This window comes from Gambusia affinis, linkage group LG10, assembly GCF_019740435.1.
Source record: "Gambusia affinis linkage group LG10, SWU_Gaff_1.0, whole genome shotgun sequence".
Lineage (NCBI taxonomy): Eukaryota > Metazoa > Chordata > Actinopteri > Cyprinodontiformes > Poeciliidae > Gambusia > Gambusia affinis.
Genome location: NC_057877.1, coordinates 23,469,395 through 23,491,474, shown reverse-complemented (window position 1 = coordinate 23,491,474; position 22,080 = coordinate 23,469,395). Strand labels below are relative to the sequence as shown.

Here is a 22,080-nt window from a genome sequence, read left to right as displayed (position 1 = left end):
GTTCTTGGAACTCCTATTAGGGCGGCTGTGCAGCAGTGCAGGCCATAAAAATGTATCAAGTTCTATGATCACAATTTAATGGGGTGTCCTTCTGCCTCCAGCTCCAGGAAAGAAAAGCTTGGAAGTAGACCAGGTTAGATGAGAGCTGTGCACACGAGGAATGCACTTGGAGTATTTAGCCAACTTTTACCAAAACAGAAAAAAATGTCTTAAAATTCTGGACAGGATACATTTCACCAGGAAGTTCAACTTGCATAAAGAATTTCCTTGCACAACGGAGCCCTAAAGCACAAAATTTAAAATCTCCAAGCACATTAAAATGTAACGAAGGCAGGATTTTGCATGCGCTATAAAAATACTTTATTAAATTTCCTTTTATTATTAACAACTGTCCTTTTTATACAAAATTTTTCTCAAAGCACATAAAGGTGCATAATTTGGGATCTCTGAGCAAATTATTCCATGTTCAAGGTGCACAGTATGAAAAAGCAGCCTTCCCTGAGATCAATCAATACCCTTGGTACGTTAAAAAGAGGCAACTAGTTTAAGAAGCGTGGCTGCTAAAAATCCAACCTGAGACGGAGGGGAAACTGAGGCAAGCTGGGAGTTTACCCAGGACTGCTTTACAGGCAAAAATATACCACAGGTTTTGTCTGCAAGTGGTCAATGATGTCCACCACACCAAATCATAAATAATGCAACGTTTGCATTTGTAATGAGAAGAGTTGCATGGCACACTAAATCAAGGCTCCAAATAAGGGAGCTGCATGCAAGACGAATAGATCACAGCATAATCAATCACAGGCAGAAAAGTTGCTTCTGTGTGTTGTTTTTTTTGTCTTGGTAATACAGGAAGATTTATTCCTAAAGTAATTTATGAGCTATTCCGTTTGTTTCTCTGATACACATTATGCTTGCACTGCAAATAAGTAAAACTCTAAACACCTGTTCAAATGTATGAATTGATTACAGAATTAGCTGAAAAAGACCAGCATGTCCTGGTAACAGCTAAATTACTGTATATTTTACACAATTATGTGTATAATGAATGTCAACCAAATATTAGTAAAAATTAGACATTTGGTGCATAAAGGATCTGTGGATCTAATTCCCAGATGCATAAAACTAAAAATATACACAAAAAAGTTCACATATTTTAAAGCCTCCACAAGCTTCTGGCTTCTGACAAGTAAGTGCCTTGATTCCTCTCCAAGTAATAATCAGAGGAGTTAATTTAAAGTGGCTGTTTTTCAGAAACAGACCCAGAATAAAAGCATAACCCATGTAGTTTCAATAGGGCTGAGGGTTGGAGCCGTTCCAGGAGCTGAAAACTGCTTTTCAATGTGTGTTTGGGGTCAATATCTTTATGAGACACACACATAACTTTGAATTTCAACCAAATTATTGCTACTCTGATAGTTCTTTTCATTACTGTGCTTTGCGCAATGACCAGTAACACTTGTGAAACAGTCCCTCAGCATGATGTTACCACCCCTATGCTGGACAGCTGTTATAGTGTCCTTAGGTTTTCAGACACCTGGACTTGGGTCCTATACTGAAATGACGTAACAAACCAGCCACCTTCAAAGTTTGGCCCAAAATTATTCATACACCTGACAGGTTTAAGTTTAAAATAATCTTTTAATTCCTTGTGAAAATAAAGTCATGCATTTCAACTAAATTTTTTGGAATTACTATACATTTAGACCAAGGTCCAGTTTGAGTATTTAATCTTGCAACATTCACTGCATCTCCAGATTTCAAATTATCCTTGAAATTGAAACATTATACCGTACTATATTTATATCTGAAAACAAACCATTTTATTTGTATGTAAACCATGACAGTTTATTTTTGCTGGATTCACATGAATTGCAGTCATAAAAATTCATAAAATTAGCTCTCAAAAATGGCATCTTTTTATCAGGGAACTTTGTATAACACCCCATTCTACTTAAAATTTAAAATTCTATTAGTGTTTTTATCCCCATTTAGGCCAGTTGACTCTTTTGAGATGTAACACATTAAGATCCCTGATCAACCCCCCCAAAAAACTACTTCTGGTTGAAACGTCTAGGCTATTTCACGTACAAAACATCCAAATCTGCAGCCGTAAAACAGAAAGAAGAAAAAACATCTAAGGGATAAAATAAATACAGCAATCTTTATTGCTCTCTAAAGTTGATGTTTTAGTCATGATCTTGTACTGCTGATGGGGGACTTGGACCCAGAAGCAACAGAGTGGCTAAATTTGGACTGTGTGGTAAAAATATGTAACATATTCCCCAAATCTCTTGTTCACCATTTGAGCCCAAACAATCCTTGCATTGACATCCCCTGTGAGTTGTTTCCTTAAATAACCCTGCAAGAGGATGTTTAAGGGATGAGATGCAACTCACTGCATCCGTTAAGATATTATAATATTCCTACACCCAACACAAGCTAGAATATATATTTGTCACTGCAGCACTCTTCCAGTGAGAATGTCTTAAGTACCTTATTTTATATATATTTAGGTGGTGATTTGCTGGACTCTGTTTATAACAAGAACAGAGGGGCAATAGAGATTTCAAAAACTGAAGTAGCAGAAATATAAAAAGGTGAGAGACAACTAAAAATGGATAAAGGTGTGACAAAGGGAGGAATAGAGATAGACTGATGGATAAAGAAAGGGAGGAATAGACCTTGGCCTACATCCAAACAAAGCCTCAGTAAGGAGCCATTCTTTCTTTGCCCCCCATTTCCATATCAGAGGACCGTTTGATGTCAATGGGGGAGCACATAGACACTCACCAACACCCTCTTTTCTATGCCTTTAACAGCAAACACTGCACATGCAATATTCTGTAAGTGCATGCAAATCAGGGACCATCTGATATCATTCGAATCCTGAGATGGTCCAAGAGAAACAAAAAAGTAACAGTTTGGAGGAAAATACATCAAAAAGAATAATAATAATTAAAAAAATTTTACAGTGTTTTTCTTTCTTTTTTTTTTAATATGGCATGTTGTATGAACGTGTTTACTGCACAGCCCAAAGAAGAGAAACTGAAATCTGGCAAAAACATCTGGCCTGCCACTGTTAGACTGGAATAAACAATCAATTAAAATGGTGAAGAAGATAAATGGTGCAGAGAAGTAGCATATATATTAAGAGTTTGTCTTGTCAGCAGACATAAGGCTGATGACACAACCCCAATGCTCTGAGCATCCGACAACGCTTAGCTAACATAGCAGTGACACTTAGTGGTTTGTTATCCTACCACCATGTTACCTGCCATGTAACATCTTTGTAAAATGCAACTCAGAACATTTGCTTGAATGTGTGCCTCCATGTTTGTGTCTGCATCTTCTCTGCTTACAAAGTAGACTATATGTATGTGTAAGGTGTGTGTGTGTGGGCGTGCATGTGTGTGTGTGTGCCAAGCCTGCCATGTTCACTCTCTTGTACCACTAATCCTCGCCTCTCCTAATTTGCTATGTTGAACTGTGCAGATGTGGATCTGCTGAGTATGACTGCAAACAGCTTGTCGAGCTGTGCTGATACAACGCTGCAGCATCATTTATGCATAGCAGAAGACCAGGCTTTTTCACATACACACTCCTAATTTGCTTTACTGGCAGATTTTTATGATAACTGGGGTGTCGGTCTAACTCGTACTCAAAAAAAAGAAGAAGAAGAAGAAGAAGAAAAAGTATAAGCTGTGGATAAAAAAAGCACTACTAATGCTGGATAACCCCGAGTTTTTCTTCTGCTTAAAAATTAAGACAATTCCTTGAATATAAACAAGCACACTGAGACTTGATGTCAAATTTTATTTTGCTTGAACCTGATTGTATGGATAAGAATTAAAAGAAGCTCCAGCCAAAATAAAAAAGGATTTATTAAAGGTTTTTCCAGGAACTGATACAAAAACAAACATTGCTACTACTTCAACATACAGCCTTAACAGCAATTATTTCAGTTTAAATTCATCCAAGTACCCCCTACACTCAGAGGCTTGAATTTTATTACCACTAACAGCTCAAGATTTCTAACAATGTTTCTTTCACGGTCTGGGCAGATGTAAACACGTTCTGGTGAGATGAAAGAAGCTTGCAGGAGGCCTTATATATTAGTTTGTTCCAGTATGAAGGGATGATTAAGACTCAGTGTCCAGGATGTCAAACCCCTATAAAATAACCACAAACCACAAGCCTTCTGCAGTCAGGCCTTCATTTATCAAACGATTCACTGGCACTTTCTGCTTGTGTGTGCACATGGCTGTACAAGAGCATAAAGAGGCGAACAGGGTATAATTTAAATCTGGCCTCAACCCTCAGAATTTAAGATTTAAAGATAAAAATCTGTCTATACATAACAGTGTATGAAAGCGGCCAATAGCAGCATTGTAAGTTATACTCTTTGTGGCAATTATCTTGATTTTTATCTAAGTTTTGATGCAGCGCCAAGATTAATAACAGTGATAAATAACCTTGTCTTGCTGAAGTATTTATACTCCTTAAACCTTTTTACATTGTCCCACCATTACAATCACAGGTTTAATTATTTTGTTGGGCTATAATGTGATAGACCAACACAAAGTAGAGCAAAATAGTGAAAATTTAGAAAAATACTGCACGGCTTTAGTTTTATAAAAAAATAAAGATCTATGAAGTGTAGTATGCATTTGTATTCAGTACCTTTAATTCAATACTTTGTAGAAGTACCTTTCATTAAAATTACATCTCCAGGTCTTTATAGATGTATTTCTACCAGCTTCACATATTCAAAGGCTGAACTTCTTCAATGCAATGTCGTTCAAGTTCAGTAAGATACGGATGGAGAGAATCTGTGAACATCAATATTCCACATTTTAACACTAACTCTCAGTTTGGCAGAGTTAGGTTCAGATGTCCACTAGTCATTCACACAAGTAAATATTATGTAATAGAGTTGGTTCACTTCATTAAAGAAAGACAACTGGGGGCGTCCACTAAGTGGCATTGGGGATAGCGCGACCCATGTTTGGAGGCCTTGAGTCCTCGACGCGGCCATCGCGGGTTCGATTCCTGAACCTGTCGACATTTAACGCATGTCTTCCCCCCTCCCTTTCTCCCTTTCCTGTCAGCCTACATTCATATAGGGGAAACTAGAGCCCACAAAAAAAAACCCTGGAGTGGGGAAAAAAAGAAAGACAACTGGGTTCCATAGTAAAACATGATTAAAATCCAGTTTTACAAATTGACATGAATAATAAAATGTCAGTGATTCAACAACTCTCTTTTACAAGTAAAACAAAACACCTTTTGTGTGGTACACATGCACTCTCAATGCATTGTCAAATTTCTAATAATCAGTCTTTTCTTGGTTCAACAATGGTTTTATTCTCAACTCTCTACCATGAGGCCAAATTTATAGAGTGCACAACTATTATCTGTCCTGTCAATAGACTCACACAGCTCAACTGTGAATCTCTGCAGCTCCTCCAGAGTAACCAGTGATCTCTTGGATGCTTCCCTGATGAATAATCTCCCTGCCCAGCATGCCTATCAAAGACAACCATGTTTTTGTAGGTTTGCAGATGTGGGAAATTGTTTAGATTTTCAGATGAAGGAGTGAATAGAGTGAAGCTTGGAATATGAGCTAAACATCCACACAAAGTCACCACTGAAGGTCTGCTGGCTATCTTGTTCTTCTAGATGCTATTTCCTCACTAATGTTCTCTAACAAACCTCAAAGGCTGACCTATTTAAAATACACACAGTTTGATTGAGCTTACTACTTTGGCCATTTCTGAAGGTAATCGGTAACACTTGATTTTATTTAGGGGTATGAGGGAAGGGGTACAGAATAAAATAATTGTCAACCACAATTTCTAAAGTTTTATCTGTAAAATCAACACATGTTGGTGAAAAAAAGAGAAAACAAAACCTTTCCAAAAGTACAGTATAAAATGCTGGATGGAAGTTCACAGTGTTTCAAACTGTTATTTCTGCTACGTTGGAGCTGCTTACCTTGATCATACGAGAAAGATCCCCAGCATCAGCTAACTCCAGAACTATGTTCAGCTCATTGTCCTCAATAAAAGATGCGTGATACTTTATCACATTGGGATGATTCAATTGCTGTTGGAGGGGAAAGGGGAAAAAAAGTCAGCATGCCAGACTAGACAGAAAAAATGATGGTGACATTTGTCATGTGGGCATCCTTGGTCACTTTCACCAGCTTTTTTCAGCTGGTACAAAATCTTCAAAACAAGGTTATGCACAGCAAAGTGTGTTTCTGTGTAACTCGCTGTACTCTCACCACCAATTAAAATAAAAATGGCTGAAACCATGCAAACAAAATACATTTGGTACATGGGGACCTAATGAGAAGGTTTTGTCCTCAAGTGTGACAAAGCTGGATGACATGTCACAACAAACCCCTGTCTATGATGACAACAACCAATGTGTGTGAGACACATAGACACAAAAACACACACAAGCGTGACAGGCTGACATGGCTGGCAGTCTTTAAAAAAAGGAGAAAAAAAAGCTAGCGTCCCTGGCTCTTCTCTAGCGGAGAATCCTTCCTGCTGGTTGGTCAATAAGGCAGGAACAGCATTCCCTGTAGTAAACAAAAACTTTCTTTCTATCCTGAGCAAGAGACACGTGAGGGGAAAAGAGGAATGTTGACGGAAAAGACACGAATGACACAGTGACAAGGAGAAGGAATGCAGACAGGGCAAGGTTGAAGAGCTAGGGAGGAAGAACAAAGGCGTGGATGGAAAACAGAATGGGAGAGGGATAAGGTAAGCTGAGTTGGAGAAAGGGGGAAGGGAAAAGCAGAGAGATGCTGATATGTGGATAGTTGGAGCCGTGATGTGAGCAGACGGAGGGGTGTGACATGCGTCCTCCGCTCGGCTCTGCTAAGCCTCCTCTGCTGTGATTAAAGAAATGTTCATGCTCTGGATGATGCCGAGAAGAGGGGAAAAGGAGAGCACAGTGGAGTACACTACGCTACACTACACTCTCAGACTCCATCTCTGCATCCTTCTGCAACCCTCTTCCTCATTCGCTCTCTCTGTCTCTTCCTCACGTCTCCATCTTCCCTTTCTCCCTCCCTTGTCCTTTCTTGCCAGATGTATTTTTGGCTCAGAGTGGCAGTTCTGCACGGCTCCACAATGTAGCACAGCCAGAGAGTGATGACAAGCCCCCCCATGCACCCCACTCCTTCCCTTCCTCCTCCCTTTCCTCACCCAACCCACTGCTCCTCCACAACTTAGACCTCAGGCAAACGATACAGAGAAATGAAAAGATATGTTAACATGCAGATGTTTATGTAAATGATGGAAGGGACGCAACTGCAATACAACAATCATTCATAGGGAAATATCACATAGAGCCTTGCAGGATTATGTAATTACACATGCTGGCTGAGACCCAACAGCGTGTGTAATTACTTAATCATGCAAGACTGTGTGATACGTTTGTTGAGCTGGTGATGTGTTTCAAAGAAGAAGATGATACAGACTAATGCAAAGTGATGGTACAAAAGTAGACGTGTCAGTAAATTCAATTATACTGTATTTGTACATGGTCGCATGCGCTAAAAGGAAAGTAGTTGGTAGAAATATGAACCACGCTGGTTTCAGATACATTTGGAGATAAAAGAGGTGAATAAAGGAAAGTAAAAACAGGTTAGATTACAAATGTAATGCAGAAATTTAATTCAATGAATGCATGGAACAGACATATATAATATTTTACAACTATTCCATTTCAAATGAATTCAAGTTTGTAGCTCAGAATATTAATATTAATTTCTATGAAAATAACAGAAGAAAATGTGAAAGGAACTAGCATGCACAGGGCAACAGGGAACAGCAGCAGAAAACTGATAGCGACAATAATTTTAACGTAAAACTTGGACACTGATGCAGAACACAAAGCCCACTCAGGACAAAATGTGCAATAAATAATTCTTTAGGTTGAAATTACATACACTGAAACTTTAAACTGTAATTAATCTAAGGAGAAAGAGAAAATATGAAGAGATGTTCTCTAGGAGCAAAGGTTTGGATATCTAACAAACCAGGACCCTACTCAATGATTTAAAAGTGCTGTATCGTCAACCCATTGTGCCTGTAATTCACCACAGTTTTAGATTTAAAAAAATTTATCTGGCAGCCTTTCTATTTTAGTTTTAAAAGTTTTGCTCCAATTCACTTGGCTCAGACACCAAGAAAAAAACGTGTCACGGCAGAAGCTAAGCAGATGAATGAAATGAGAGCAGGTAGTGTGGCTGTTAGCAGATCATTTTGTCCAGACAGAAAATTCAAAACACATCCTTACAAACTATAGCTGCTGTTGTCTTAGTGATGCAGCTATTCACTCCCTCCTCAAGCTATTTGTCCTACGGCAAACATTTTTCATAATAGACTATCCTTTTCGGCATTTCTACTGAAATAAATTACGAGTAAGTTCTACATACAAATTGCCCATCAGACAGTCTGAAAATTAATGGAAAGTCCTTGCTGTTTTTAGAAAAGCAGTTGAGACAGAAATAATGTAAAGGTCGATTCGGATTAATTTATGTTTCTTTATGATCAATATTTTACAGGACTTGTGGCCCTAACATATGACATGTGCCATATAAAAATATATATGTTGTATAATATATATATTATATGTTGTAAATTTTAAAGTCAGTAAGATGAAGAATTGTATAAAAAGCAAACGGAAGAGGTTTTTAAAGTGCTGTGTTTGAGTAAGGTTAAAAGTAGCTGGTTTATGTCAGTTTCCTGTCTTTCCAGTAAACCCCTGCTGTAATCTAATCAGATGCAAACCCCAGACAGGAGCATTCACAATCACATGCTTACAGTGTAATATTATTAAATCTTCCTCTGCTGATTAGTGGAGATCATTAGTCAGGAGACAATTCAGGCATCACAACAATCACAAGTGAGAGAGGACGGTGCAGCTGTGGGATTTCAAACATGGTAAGAAAAATTAGCAGTGCTGAATAGGGGGAGCCCTTTTATTTATTTTTTTTGCAAGCTCTCAAAGAGAATTTAAACAAAAGGAGAAAAGTGAGAAGTGAGATTCTCAAGTTGAAATCCCCATGCCAAGGCAAGAAAACACAGATGAATGAGCAGACATAAACACAGACAGACAAACAAACAAATAGGCATACTGTTGGATGGCCATGACTGAGTATGTCTGTGTAAGTGTGTGTATGCGATCACAGGCGACTGTGTGTGTCAATTCAGTCGGCCCATGCCAGTGCGCTTCTCATTATTCTGATTTAGCTGTGTCTGCTGTTGGCCTGTCTACTGGAGGATAAGGCAGAAGGACTGTCTCTTTCACATTCACTCGTTTATTATCAGGCTGGCTAGGCAGCACGCGGGGCCAGGCATAACTTCCACATTCACTAGCAATCAGCTTGCAGGATGAAAAAGGCGAATGAAAAGCTCTGAATAGAGGAAATTAGGCAAGGGGAAAAGACAGCGGAGAGAGATGGATACAAAAACAGAGAAACTGGCCAAAACAGCAGAGACAGAGGAGGCAGGAACAAGCAGAGGGAAAAACTGTATAGAAGAGCATAGAGGAAAAGAAATCTTATAATAGGGAGGGATAAACAGAAATGTAGCAGATGTATTATGAAGAAATGGCATCTGGAAAGGTGACATTTAACCCTGAACCCTATTATGAGGTCAGATATATGGATCTGCTGTCCAGTAGAATCATTTCAATTATCTATGGCTTCAGACTAAAGCTCTGAAAAGGGTTCTGTCTGCTGCATCTTATTTTACTGGTCCACATCACCTCTGTTAGCTTTAATGTAATGTTTCAATGACACATATATGTTGCTTTTTTCCTTTTACACATAATGCAGTGCTACCAGATTCTAGAAAAAATTAATATTTAGTAAATATTCAAATGGGGGTTTGTCATGAGTGCTTACTGAGTATTTATTGCTCTTTATTAGCTTGGATTTTTCCTTAGATTTTTTTAATTCTAAGGTTGTGTGAAGTTCAACTCAACAGATTTATTAAAAATACACTTTAGATTCAATGATAGATGGAATGACAATGATGAATGATAGATGGGAGTCATTTCTATTTTGTTTTGGTGAAACTTTTTAAAGCTGAGCTGCAAAATGTTGCATTATTCGTTTAGTTTACTATATTATATTCTGCATGTCTTCAGATAAATAACAATACTATATTCGTTTGATGCATGTGCAAATATTTTCAGTGTGCCATTGCACCTTCTCTAAATGCAGATTTATTAAGGTATAATTATTTGGTATTTTTGGTGGATTTTTTATTTTTTTTTTTGAAGAAAAAAAGTAGTTTTAGTGTTTTGGTAGTTTAGAAACCAAAACTCTAACACACCTCGAAGTAAAATACTTATAAAATTGTCACTTTCCAATTTGTGAAGAAACATAAATTGAGTCAGGGAGCAAAAATACAAAATATTGACCAGTAAAAAGTTAAAATCAAGGTTCAGTGTGGCAGTTCAAAGATAAAGCAATTTTATAAAATGGAAGAAGGAAAAATGACAAAGTTTATTCATAAATTAATTTTACCATATGGATTCAGACAAGAAAATATTTTAAAAAAAACTCATTTTATAGTTTTTAAGACTTTTTGGGACTTCACTGCAACCCAGCTCTAGCAGGGCAGACAGAAGCAATAAATACCATCGGTCCTAATTATTAATGTGTTTTTAAGGGTTTAAAAAATTCTATTTTCTCTAGAGGAAAATCAAAACTTGTTAGCTCATATCCACATCTTAAAAGGATAAGAATCTATATGTTCAGATGTTCTAGTAGATTCCATGTTTTCTGTAAGCTGGAAGTTATAGGAAAATCACAGTCTGGTCAACTAAATCAATTGAATTCATTCTATTAAATATTATGACTTTTAGAATGAATCGCTAGTATAGAAATTATAATGTGAATGCTAACATGTGTCACAACTAAAAGGCTGTTAGGGGAAAACAGTACTTCTGACAGACATGTAGGATCTTTTAGACAGCCAGAGATATTAAAACTGTCATTAGATTATTCATTAGTATTTAAGAGCAGCCCAGTTGACACGTGTTAAAAGTAGTTCAACAAATAAAACCACTTCACTGGAAAATAAGAAAAGGCAAAGCAAGGAGGAAGAAAGGGGGAGACACATGAGAGACGCTGCTAAATTTCCATGCTGCTGCGCTGTTGTTTGGCTTTAAACATTTCAAAAAGATTTGAGAAAAAAAGGCAATTGTTCTGGCATTCAAAAAAGAGCCAATAGGAGCCTGGAGGGATGTAATACTTCTGTTTCCACACACACACCAACAAACACACACACACACACACACACACACAGAAAGTAATAAACTGTGCAGTCACACATGCATACTCATTTATATTCCCATTTGTGTGCACAACAGCCCCCTGCATTTGTAACCATCCAAGGAAGAACACACATGTACACCCACGCACACACACACACACCCACGCACACCCACACCCACACACAAGATTGAGAGATGCAGATAAACTGGTTAAAATATATATATATAAAAAATAAAAACAGAACATGGTATCTGTTATCTGGAGGGCGGCACTGGAGCGACTACAGGTGTTTCACATCTGAGTAACATGCACATATCCCTGTGTAAGGGGTTTGTCTGCATGTATCCTCCATCAGAGCAACATGGCGTCTTAGCGCTTGCATGAGTGTAGAAAGTCATGCACGAATCTAACTGCAGATTCACGTTCTACTGAATTTCTTACAAATAATGTAAGCCAGTCTATATAGAGATGCAGTTGCAGTTGCATCTAACTCAGGTAGAAAAGACCAAAAAGGTTCATCAAAATGTATATTTTAGTTCATCAGCAGGTCAATTTTGCAACTTCTAGTCATAAGCAGGGCAAATTACCTTTGTAATAGAGAAAGACATTGAATATGTTTTTGTCCCTCTTTGAATGACGCAAAGCTCTCCAGGTTTCTTATCTACAGCTACTTTTTTTTTAAAGAAAAAACAACTTCTGTAAACTGTCACTGCAGTTAAAACCTCCTCAGAGCTGTCAGCACAAGACTATGCATTCAGTGAATGTTGGCAAGTTAGAGTTTCACATATTTCACTACTATTGCCAATATGAAGCCCTTCCTGTGTGGAGAAACAATTGCAGCAGGTGGATTTGTTATTTTCTACAACTCCAGAGTGTCTCATAAGGTGTTGACAGAGCAAATGAATAGTGACCTTTAAACAAAGTGAACTTTGGCTAAATATATTCTCTCTCCACCTGATGCTGAAAATCATATTTATTGCAGCTTACCTGGATTTTCTTTAAGGCCACCGACGTGTTGTCTAACAGGTACCTCGCTCGGTACACCTCGCTGAACTGGCCGCGTCCGATCTTCTTCTCAATTTGGAAGTTGGCCAATGAGTTATGGCCCATATCTGGCTGCAGCGGTTTCTGTAACACAGGAAGAGCTCTTAGCTTTTAAGTGCACATACAGATTCATCCATTACATGAACTTTCCAACCAACATGTACAGCAAATCATCATAGATATCATACAAAGAACCACATGTTGGTCTTAAAGTGCAGCTATGCTCGCATTTCTGGAAGAAGAGACGATGAGGGCTGCAGGGTGAAGGTGAAACTGTGGTGAAACCTGGTTTCTCTGGGTTGTTTGATGAAGACGTTTACACTGGAACATGCAAACCTTTAACTGCAGTTTAATATTTAATCATGTAATGCACAAATCAAGTGCCAGCAGTTTCACACTTTAACTCCAACTTTGAACAGGCGGCAGAATCAGCAGACATGACTTTATTCCCACATTCATATGATCTGAGTTCTAGGGTGAATTATGTGAAGGTTTATTTCCAGGCCTTCAGTACAACCACATGGTCGCCTATTCAGTTTACATATCAACAGATGCCATAGAAGTCTCGTTTATTTATCATGCATGAAAAAATAGAACAGCTTTTACTTGTTACAGGCTAAATTAAATGACTCAACTGTAATATTTTTTCTATCTTTTCTGTATTTCAGGACTTTGCAATGACTCACAGGACCAGACACTGGAGTCACACCTCAGGTTTCACAAATGTGGGTTTGTTGTCAAAAATTCTGACAGCCATTATTTCGAAGACATGTGAAAAATAATCATTTATTTATTAATGATTCAGATGCAGGATGAACTGATATGAAAATCTGGGCTGGTATCCAATATCCAATATTAATATTGCTGTTATGGCTGATAGCATATATATTTACTGATATTATATGTTAAAAAAAATAAAGATTATACTGTAAATATTACTTCTGCGCTGCATTGCCATTACTGTCAAATGACCAAACAAATGCCCCAAGGTCAACCCCCTCCCAAAGGACACACAACTGGCAACAAGATGGAAATAAACATCCGTTGTTAATATCAGCACAGCTTTTCGTCATGGGAGTAACATCGGCCGATATTAAAGTTAATACCGATATATGATGCATCTCTAATTCAAAAAGTAGGTTTTCATTTCTGAGGATTTCTATTCCACTAATTATATTCCCACAGTCTCACACCAAACAACGCTTCATCTTGCTCTAACAACTTGAGCTGTTGTTCAGAAAGACACTCACCTATCCCAATTAAAAAACGCACTTGGAAATAAACTAGAATAAGCCCTGAGATGAAATGTGTGAAAACCGCACTGAGTACACAGTGTGACCTTTCCAGCCTTTTGGTTAACTCGTAAAAAGGCGTCGGCGGGAGCAAACACAAGGTGACAGATATCAGAATGCCACATGTCACCACTCTGTCTGCCAGCGTGGCCGTGGGAGCAGCTCAGGGGCAACAGACTGGGGAGACAGGGAACCAGGTCAAAATTTAACCGAAACAAACAAGACGAGAGTAATTACAATCATTTTCTGGTGTTTAGGATTATGACAAATTTACCATGAATTCAGATTAGGGATGCAACAATATAAACATCTAAACACAAATAGTCCAAAAAACACCAGACATAATGGTGACAAGATGAACAGAAAAGGATCAATAACAGTCACCTAAAAGTTACTTTAACTTTGAATGGCTGGTAGTCTGTTGGAGGAAAACTATTCCTGTCCTCCTCTTCTGCATCGAGTGAAGACAAAACATCTTCCAAAAGAGTTCCTCGAATAGAAATGAACTCCAAATTACAACTCTATGTAAACAATCTGGTTTTCGAAGGTGGGAAAATGTCCTGGTACACATTGTTGTGCTTGCATCAGAGACAATTAAAATATGTTTAAGTTTATAATAGCACGTTATCTCCCTTTATTATCTCCACTGGACGTACACAAAATAAAACACTTTGACATCAATTGAATAAACAACTTGAAACAAACCATCAGGCATTATGTCAAGAACTTACAAATCTTCAAAATATATAATTTAAATATATTTATTGAGAATTTCAAACCACTTAACCCAGAAAATGCCTTAATTTTTGTTTGATAACAGACAACTTGTAAAAACAATTCTTTAAAAATTTCAATTAAACAACACAAATTTATAAAAGCAAGTATATAATTTAACATGGGCAACAATTAAGCAGAGTAATTAATGTTCGGCATAAAGGAAAAACTTAAAATGAATGCTTTAAATATAGCAAAATTTGTCATAAAAATGCTGGATGTGAGAGAAAGTCCCTCTCCAAACAGGATAGCTTGTAATGTTCTGGCAGACAGTCTGCGGAGGGGCAGGGTGACGGTGATCATTTCAGCATTTTACTGTTTTTTCTTAAGTTGACAGCCAAATCAGGAGGCGTGAACCAATCAGATGTTGTGTCCAATTAACACCGCTGAGGTGTGCGCCTTTTCCGGCATGACACCACAATCAAGCCACGCTGTGTAAGAGTCACTGACAGCCGCCATCAGACGGCGCTTCACAAGCCTCAGCTGAACTCAACATTAGACTACAAAACTATTTATCACCTTTACTCAACAAAAAAACTCAGAAAGTTCAGTATTAAATTCAAATGTACAAGAGATGGAAAACAAATCCATATAGATTTCATAATATTCACAAAAAGCAGTGCTATTTGACAGGAAGCTTCAATAGTATTTAAACAGGACAGAAGTCCAGATTTTTATGTTCAAAGAAAGGATGGAGAAGGCAAGAACAGGAAAGAGAGGACAAGAGGGCATTGCTTTCATTCGCTGCGTGGTAGCTTGACAAATGTTAGCATGAGCCTCTAAAGCGCTGTGACAACCGCCTGCTGAGAGCACAGTCTCGCTAATGTGTCTTGGCATGCCAGCTTCGTAATCACACATTTACATATGCAATGACCTACATTTGCATGTCAGATCGCACACTGTCCAGCCTGATTAACAGTGGGCACCTCCCCGCGTGGAGTCGCCCTGGGTGGCAGCAGAGGCCATGCGAGGGCGGAAGAGAGAGCTGGAGGGAGGGCGGCTTTTCTGGCAGCCAAGGGGCCGAGCTGCCAGGCAGGATTATGTCAGCCAGCGGCCCCGACATTAGACACTTCATTAGAGCTAATCTGTTTAGCAGTGGGCAGTGTATGTAAACTTCACAGGCCATTTGCGGCACCTCTTCGCCCCCTGGCCTGGCCTTCAAAGGGCAGCCAGGCCGGGCCTGAGTGACGGGCCGTCTCATCTGTCGCACACGAGCGTCGCACAATCAGAAGCTTCGAGCTGAAAGGCAAGGCCACAGCGCACACACTCTCACACGCGCACTCACGCGTTTACAGACATATAAAAAGGGAAACAGAGTAATGACCCTGACTGAGGCAGGGGTCAGAGTCTGGATGAATCAGTTGCAGAGGGTCACACAGAGCGTTCTTTTTAAGGATTTCAGTCTGTGTGTTTGACGTGTTGGTGGAGATAAAGGATGAATGGTCGCATACAGGTCTAATAATACTCACCAAGCACAAATAAGGGTTTTTGAAGGCAGCAAACAAAGTTTGCAAGCTGTTTTTGTAGACATTTCTTGCAACAATTTGCTCAAAAGGTCATGCATGTGGAACTTAGTTGTGTGAAAGCAAACACATGAACTGGATATGAGAGTTTACAGTAAACTCTCATATCCAGAGAGATTCTGATTCTTTTAAGAATCTGAAAACTGTAAGAGCAAAGTGTGCTTGTCACAAACAAAGCACAAACATAGCTTTCATAAAAAGTATGTTTTTTGCATGTTTGTGAAAACTATCACGTCTTCGACATTTCACAGATAATATATGGAAAAATAAATACATCAAAATCGAGCTTCTCTGCCTTTTCTCAGTGTTAGCTGTAGAAATGCATCGCTCATTCAGAAACATCCAATCAGAGCTAGAAAGAGGTTCTTGGTGCTGTCCATTATGCTTGTGTACGTATCACTCATTTTCTCCCCCTTGCTCTCTGCTACACTGCAGCTTCTACCTGATAGCAGAGCTTTCCATGATGAACAGCTTTCCAGTGACGTCAAGTTTACTGGAAACTTGCTGTTACTGCTTCATACATTGAGCAGTGTGTTCATAAATTGATCATATAGCTCAATCTATGAACATGTATGAATGTATGAACATTTTCCTGGCTAAATAATAATTTTAAAAAAGCATATTTCTACTTATAAAGTTACATATTGTAGCTTAACGCACAATAAGCTACAGCATTTTGAAACCAAGAACACCGAACCACACTTTTGAGGAGTATTAACAGAATTTATGGATTAAGTTTAAATTAGCATTTAAAAATTCATCAACAGTAATGAATTACTGACATTTTGTTAACAATTCACACCTTAAAAATTTATGAGTGGCAACCAGAGACGGAAACAAACAGAAACTCGAAACTTGATGCACTCTTGCCTGGGACTCGAGTCGCATGACCGATCCTTATCTCATGTATTCGTGTGTGCAGATAAACCAGCAGAAAGCCACAGACCACAGACATGCCAGGGATGTGCAATGAGCCTGTAGAAAGGTGCAGGGAAGCTTGCCAAATTTACTTTAAAAAGTTGTTCATGTTAGCGGTGGTTTCATAAAAAAGACCACAGAGATGCCTCAGGAACTGAACATTGAATTAAACACCACTTCAAAACCACAAACACACTTAGTATCTCTGTTATTACAACTTACTCTTGAATAAGCGATTGAAAACAGGGTAAATTTGAATTTAAGATTTTCTTTCAAGCAGGTGCGACCAAATGCATGCATCACTGCAGGAAAACCCAGGAAAGAGGAACGGAAGCAGAGTATTCAACAGAGGAGTTACTCGTCTTCCTCCTCTGTTCACCAATCAGGATTTATCAGCTGCACTGATGTCAAGAAGACTTGTGATGCTCTACATATTTTTAGTGAAGGAAAAAGCAACATGGCATATTACAATTAATCAGTTTGGAGGTGTTTGTTATTGTTATTTTATTTCTTTAGACATTCTATTACATTAAGTAACAAACTTGTATTCTCTTTGCATTATTAGTATGAGGTTGGAAATCTTAGATATTTATGCAAAAGTGGAAACCAAAAGTGGAAACCAGTCATAGACAACGTTGACTACAAAATTTATAAACACGTAATTTTAATGATTCATCGCTTTATTTTCCTAAAATTTTAAACTTAAGCTCTGACAGTTTTTCTCCACAGTGCAGTAGGTGTGTGTATCTGTATCTTTAATTGAGTGTGGAGTTATTTCACCTTCATTGGCTAGCTATGTCTGCGCTAGTATTACAAAACAAACATGGCGCACAGAAAGTCTGCTCCCTAATGATGAGGTTATAAAAGTTTTGGAAATATGGATGTACTTCAAGTTAAGAGAAGATAAAAGAAGGTCTGGATGCTCTGTATGTTTTGTTATGAACCGCAGCAGCAGATCATGACTTTTTTAAGCTGTTACTTAAAAAACAGGCTTTTTTCTGGTGTCACTCTTTGATTGATTAAGTGACTGTGCGGTCATGCAAAAATCTAAATTAATTCCACAAAATCCCTCCTTAATAATATTTAATCATGCAGAAAAAGTATTTAAATAAATAAAAAATAAATTCACTACAAAACCAGAAAACCTTAAACATTTAATGTAAAAGTGTTTAAAATAACATTTTAACTGAAATGTATAACAAAAAGATTATTTTTCCTTTGTAGGTCGAGTGATATTACTATATTATGTTTTTATGGTGTAAAGAACTTAAAGCACTTTTGAAATATGCTATACAAATAAATTTGACTTCGGATGTGATTGAACTGAGAGCTATTTTCATTTCTAGCTCATTTGCATCACATCTTATATTCTGAACATTTTTATTTGTAAACACACGGACTTTAACTTTATTAAACTTAAGATTTAAGGATATAACCCTAAAGATTGAAAGAAAAGTTTTTAGGCTCCAGTAGAAAAAATGTGTCTTTTAAAGCTGGTGCTTAGGGCAGAGTACGACCCCAGATGTGTAGAACTTCAACTTCATGTGTAGAACTAAAACTTTTTGTTAAATCTCTGGTTTGTACCTTGAGATGTACTCAGTCGGCTCACATTGTTCTGTTTTGAGAAAGGGACAAACAGTCATGGGTGACGATTAAGTGGCAGATTGGGCTAGGCATTGTGGGTAACGTCTGTGAGGGACAGAGTACACAAAACCGCCATGGGTAAGTCGGAGGCAGAGGAACTGATGGAGACGGGGGACAACACAGCGAGAGAGAGAGAGACGGAGAGGGAGCAGACAGACAGCTCATTGTTGAAGTGTGATACGAGCTGCCCAATAATGACACCATTGCCAAACACAACTGACAAGACACATGGAGAGTGGAAGAGGGGATGCTCAAGAGTGAAATACGGTGGGGGTGGCGGGGGACAAGCACCAGAGGGGAGAGGGTGTGATGTGACAGCCCAGCAGTGCCAGTAGCTGCCACATGAAGTCCAGCAGCAGCAGCAGAGAGGCGCCGCCTTACATGGGCAGACAGAGAAGCAGTGGGATCTACGGCCACAGCAAAGTTTGTTTGTGGGCTTTTTAACTCACAATATAAATGTAACACTATAGATAAAAGGGAAAAACTCCAGCTCAAAAGACAAGACAAGATTTTTACAATGTTTGGGAAAACTACAAATCACTCATTTACTTTTTTTATGGGTTGCAATCTATTTTTTAAAGAATCTGTCTGTGTGGAATACGTTAATCTAGGTTTAACAGGTATGAAGTCAGGTTCTCATGCTCGTCTTGATCTAAGGTCGTCCTAATACCCAACAGTGATATTTTGTATTTCTAACATAGAATAAAAAAGGCTTCATAAATCTCAAAACTTGCTTTAACAAATCTCTCTGCTTGGTTGACCACTCAAGTAGCATTTATTACTTTGAACTACCACCACTGCAGAAGGGGGACACAAAAAATGATAAAGATGCCTTTTAGTTTGGTGCCGACAGAAAGCCACAAAGCAGATATGAACTTTAACCTCATTGAGAGCTAGCTTATGTCATCACTTCTGCAGGTTGTTGTTGAGAGACATGCCGAGGGTGGGTCTAAACCTGAGGAGATGGAGGTGATTTTGTAGATCATGAAGTCCTGTGATGAACTTTTGAATCACACACTCATTCATCATGCGTATACTGACCACTTGGTGTGTAAGTCACAGTGTTCAGCTTCATTATGACTGGGTACATTATTTTCAATAACCTTACATTTATTTTTTTACATCATTGGATCAACTGACCATGTGGGAACGAAGACTTAGTCCTTTCAGTGATGCCCCTAAGAGTTTGAATAATTATTTCAGTTTGATAAGGACATTATATACATTATCTTGTGCCACGATGTCTTTTTTTTGTAATGATTATGGCAAAAAATAACATAGCAATTCTAAATATAGCCATGAGAACACATTTCCAGGGTGGAAAGAATTACTATAATACATTAAAGCTTGAATATCGTTTCATGTATTAAAACAAAGTTCCCACCTCTGGTTTACACTGAAATCAAATAAAGGAGTTAAAACGCTTTTCTTGGAAACATAAATAAATGTTTATTCTTTGCTTTGGTCAATGAATTCCTTCGTCAAATGGTATTACCATATTGCTGTGTTGGGAAAATAATCCTCCCACGTCCTAACTATGCAGCACCAGTTTATTTTACTTGGTAACCAAGGATTTTGATCACTTACCGTAATTAATGTCATTACTGACTTTGTATTTTGTTGGAGAACGTTACTATGACAAAACAGGGACAGTTTAAATTTACCATTTTATTAATTAATAGCTCATAATATCAACCAATATTTCTGTCTGCTGGATGAGAAACCAAAAGCAAAAAGTAAGATCCAGGTTTTCATTTCAGGTTTGGGTAGAGGATCAGATTTTCATTCTTGGGACTGTAATGCTGAAACAAAAAGAAATGTGCTACAGGTTATATTATAGAGGAAGCAAATTGAAATTTAACAGAAAATGTATGGCATTACTAGATGTGGTACCATATGCTTAAACCTGCATCTGATTTTTACTCATCTCAAAAGAAGTGCGTCAACATACATGCTTGTGGACGACGCATTTACAAACTACAAAACAAATATTTCAAATTGACATTGCTTTCATCTTCACAGAACATACCATCCAGCAAACTAGTTTGGATTGAATGCAAGTGACAAAGAGGGGGAGCAAAGAGGAAGAGATGTGTACAGCAACTGGCAGCAAGGGAGGGGATGGCTCCCACCCTCACCAGTCACCAGCCCCCTTGAGCGGGCACCATGCAATATTCATCCTCAGCCAGTCAGCCAGTGAGCCAGGCAGCGAAACCAGCAGGAATCACCCCAAAGGTGCTTCTCATTCTTCTCCCTTCCAATCGGCTTCCACAACCACAGCGCCTTGTCTCGGCGCTTCCTTCCAGTCAGATCTGTGTCTGTCAAACTGTGCAGTGACGGCTGAAATCTGATCTGAGGGAGCCTTCTCTGAAACCCTCCCACTCACTCAAGAGCAAATGCACCATTAAAAATGCACATCTTAGCGGCTCATCCCGTTTAACTAATGCATATGCATCATACCTCCGGGACCAAGAGAAATTATATTGCAAGCGATATGGAGTATCCTTCATCACATATACAATTCAGATTTTTTCAGGAGGAGGCTGGCGGGATTTTTTTTCCTCCCTTTTTTTTTCCTGGCTGCCAAGAAAACTGAACCTTAGGAAAGTGAGAAACAGATACAGGACTTGTTGAAAGGCACCCATCTGGATGCTGCTTAGACAATCATCTACATAATCTAACTTTTTCCTCTCTCTCCCCCCCCTCGCCATCTCCCATTAAATGTGAAATCGGTTCAAACATGCTCTGTGTGAGTGAGAAAAAAAAATGATGCAACAGAGAAAGTTCACTGTGCATCTCCAACCCAGAGCATAAAAACAAGTCAGTCTAGAATTAACACTGATGTAAACTGCTAGAAATAGATTGAAAACCAGGGAGAGAAATCATTAAGCCAGAACAATAAACCATAATCAACTGCTGGGAGATCAGTAAGAAAAAAGAAATCCCCTGTTTTTGTGTTTGCGTAGGGGGAGTGTTGCCAAAGTCAAATTAATTATTAGAGCTTTAATCTGCAGTTCTTCTGTGTGCAGCCCAATTATCCTTAATTTTGCAATTAGAAATCTTAAAATAAATGAATCCCTTTGGCAATTCGAGTGTTAATGTTGCCATGCCCTTGCATACGCAGGAAAAACAACAACCAGTACTGGCCTATTTTTAGTGAGCTGCTGTGTTTTCCCAAAAAGAGCCCACGTTTACTCTGGGGCATATGGATGAACCTCTTTGTTTAAAGTCTATTCAATACTTATGGAGGCAAAAACATCCTCCTGTAAAGAAATCAATGTGCCTGATGTTCGAGGGCGGTATTAAAACCCAACAATGACCACATCTGCACAGAGCGAGCTTGAGTTGTATCGAACAGAAAGAGGCACGCAGGAAGGCCAGACTCTGCCAACCTCCTGAGCTCTGATCAATACCAACAACTCAACATTCATCCGCTGCCGTCTGTCTCACAAGCAGGCTACAGTGGTGCGTGGCAAGATGAGACTGAAGGGTGGATCTTCACTGATCCACAGGAGAAAAAAAAGGACTTATTTCGCGTTTAAAGACTCTTCATATGGAGGGAGAAGCATGTCAG

General features: G+C 38.5%; 1 protein-coding gene across 1 annotated transcript in view; it reads right to left on the bottom strand.

Moving 5' to 3' along the window:
• The window catches only part of nek7 (NIMA-related kinase 7), a 78,916-nt gene that overhangs the window by 32,920 nt on the left and 23,916 nt on the right, over positions 1–22,080 (bottom strand). Inside the window, exons 3-4 of the mRNA XM_044129979.1 lie at positions 12,299–12,439; positions 5,998–6,114 (exon numbers count right to left, since the gene is read on the bottom strand). Coding sequence (XP_043985914.1) covers positions 5,998–6,114; positions 12,299–12,439 — 258 coding nt within the window. The remainder of the gene's footprint in view (positions 1–5,997; positions 6,115–12,298; positions 12,440–22,080) is intronic.